At 44.0% G+C, this 2879-nt stretch overlaps 1 protein-coding gene across 2 annotated transcripts in view; it reads right to left on the reverse strand.

Moving 5' to 3' along the window:
* The window catches only part of SOGA3 (SOGA family member 3), a 60266-nt gene extending 59487 nt beyond the window's left edge, over positions 1–779 (reverse strand). The window contains exon 1 of one of the 2 annotated variants that reach the window (XM_018565137.1): positions 351–779. In XM_018565137.1, the coding sequence (XP_018420639.1) occupies positions 351–545 (195 nt within the window). In that variant the 5' untranslated portion in view covers positions 546–779. The remainder of the gene's footprint in view (positions 1–350) is intronic. The other variant, XM_018565136.1, reaches the window with a different exon arrangement.
* Between the last annotated feature and the right edge of the window lie 2100 nt (positions 780–2879).

Raw genomic sequence — 2879 nt, forward strand, 5'->3', positions numbered from 1 at the left:
ATATATAGATATATATATATTATTCATTGTATAAGATATGACATTATCATGATGAAAGGTTGATTTTATAGATAACAAATGACAGAAATGTGAATGGGATCACTTACAAAGACTACAAAGCTTTATCTTAAGACCTAAATATCTAGTTCTACAAAGCCATAGGCAAGCAGTAAAGCTACAGGGTGTAGATGCAGAGCTGCAGCTCCAGAAATGATCAGGCACTGCAGTGAGACACAGATGAATGCAGCAAACATGAGAGCCAAGTCTATGTCTGCCAGCTGACAGGCCTGACTTTACCATTACATCACCGCATGCACAGACAATAGAAGCCATGGGCAGCTCCCCCTCACCTTCAGACTGTCGTTCTCCTCTTTTAATCTCTCCACCTCGTCCCGCAGGTCTTGGATGCCCCCGGCAGCCTTAGATCCTTCCTGATCGCCTGGCTGCACTGGTGGATCGCCATTGTCAATCTCAGCACTGCCACTGCCTTTGGGAGTCATGGCGGAGCCGGCTGCAGCTAGGCCTTTCTTTAGATGGAACTGCATTAGTTCGGTCTGCAGACAGCCTTCCTTCCAGTACCCCCCTCCGCTGCTTTGTTTTTTGGGGCTCTTCCCCACCGCACCCGGGGCTGCCTGCGCCCCATCTCCACCCTTAGGGGAGGTTTTACCCTTCACCTTCACGGTCTTTGTGGATCCGTCCCCTGATTGCTCAGGGGTGGCCACCCTGGTTTGCTCCGTTCTTGCAGGTGACAGGTCGGAGGGGTCTCTGCAGTGACCCTCCAGCTCTCTGGGGGTTCCTGTCTCCTCTCCACCGGCCTCCGCCCTAGATGCTAGGCTTTCAGCACCACCGCCGCCTTGGACAGTTCCCTGCCCTCTCTCAGGTGGAGGATGCTGGGGATGCGGCTTGTCTGCTTTGTTGCCGCCCTGGGGGGATGCTCGGTTGGTTTTCGGGGACTGTTTGCCACCAGTACGGGCTGTGGCCCCTGGTCTGACTGCAATGTCCCTCGGTCTCGCTGGTGACGATGCTCGCTGTTGTTTTCTGATAAAGCTGCTGCCCTCCGGATGCAGGCGAGGCTCAGCTGCAGTACCAAGGCAAGCAGCAGCGCCACCGACTGGTCGTAACATCGTCCTGTCTTCATGTGAGCTCGTCTGTCATCATCAGCCAAGAGAAGAGCTATCAGGAGAGGCCAATCTCCACCCAGACACACAGAGGGAGGGACGCCCGAGCATTACAGGCATTAACCGAGCAAAAATCAAACGTAAATGGTACACAAAAAAAATAGATTTTTGTAATATCTCTCTCTCTCTCTCTCTCTCTCTCTCTCTCTATATCTCACTATCTCCCCCTCTCTATCTCCTCTTTCTCTTTCCCTCTTCCCCCTCTGTCTCATCTCCCCTCCCTTCTCTCTCACTTATCTCTCGTCGATTGGTTGTATTAAAAAAAATATTTCTCTCTCTCTCCTTCCCCAACTAATCGATGATGAGAATAGTTGCCAACTATTCTCATCATCGATTATCAATTTAATCGATTAGTTGTTGCAGCCCTATACAAAACTTTTTAGTAATAACTCATCTCCTCTATTCTCTATGTCCCATCTATCTATCTATCTATCTATCTATCTATCTATCTATCTATCTATCTATCTATCTCTTCTCCCTCTACAACTTCTTTCTCTCTCTCTCACTCATCCCTCTCGTTACATGTCCATGTCTGGCAAAAAGGACTGCATACAAAAAAGCATTTTAAGTAATAACTCTCCCTTTCTCACTCTCTCCTCCCTTTCTCTCTCCTCGTATCATATATCTGACAAAAAGGAATGCATACAAAAAAGTTATTTTAAGTAAAAATATCTTTCTCCTGTCTCTTTCTCTTGTTCACTCTCTCTCTCTTTCTTTACATATCTGGCATAAATAACTGCATACCAAAAACTTCTTAGTAATAATTCTCTCTCCCATTTCTCTCTCACCTCTATCTTCTCTATCTTCTCTATCTTCTCTCTCTCCCCTCTCTCACTCTTTCTCACTCTTTCTCTCTTCATATATATCTGAGGGACAGGACTGAATGTTAGAGGGACAGGACTGAATGTAAGAGGAAGAGACAAGAAAAGGCTTTTTCCCTTTATATAAACAGACATGTAAGCAGGCAAAAAAATTGTTTCGTTTTGGGATTTGGGTCCGAAAGTCATTTTGTTTCAGGATTCAGATTCGGACAAATCCCAAATGTAGGTTAATTTTAGATGTGTTACATGATATTTACAAATTAATTTTTGTTGACATTAGAAAAAAAAAAGTGACATTTTCCTTTTTAACTTTTGACAGTCCACAGAAACAATAATAACATTGGTTATGCCCGATGAGGGGACCCTGAGTGGCCCCAAAACATTGCTTTATGACAAGATGTGTGTACATCAATAAAATGACCACTCGTTGAAGATTTTACTTTGGTGTGCTGGTGATATACTTTACTACGTGGTTTTGAAGTGGCACCATCCACTATCACTGCAGCACCCACTTTAAAGGGGACATACCAGTAAGGAGTGTGGTGGGAACCTCTTTGTTTCTGGTGATTTACTTGCCTCATAAACAAACAGGAAACAACTCTATTTAATTTCTATGTCATTCCTATTTCATTAGCTCTGAAACAATTTATGATGCCTGCATGGATTTGGCTGTGTGGCAATCCAAGTTAATAAGCTGTTGACAAAGGATGCTGCAATTCTATAACATAAAATAGTAGTCTCTGGTATTGCCATATAGCAAGGGTTGGATGAATTGCAAAACTGATTCACCATGAGTAAAAGATAATTAAATAAATCAGTCATCAGTAATATATATTATTATCTACGTATTTCAACTGTCTGTTTAGCTATTCGCCCAAGG

Source organism: Nanorana parkeri, unplaced genomic scaffold, assembly GCF_000935625.1.
Source record: "Nanorana parkeri isolate BGI_ZX_2015 unplaced genomic scaffold, ASM93562v1 scaffold816, whole genome shotgun sequence".
NCBI lineage: Eukaryota > Metazoa > Chordata > Amphibia > Anura > Dicroglossidae > Nanorana > Nanorana parkeri.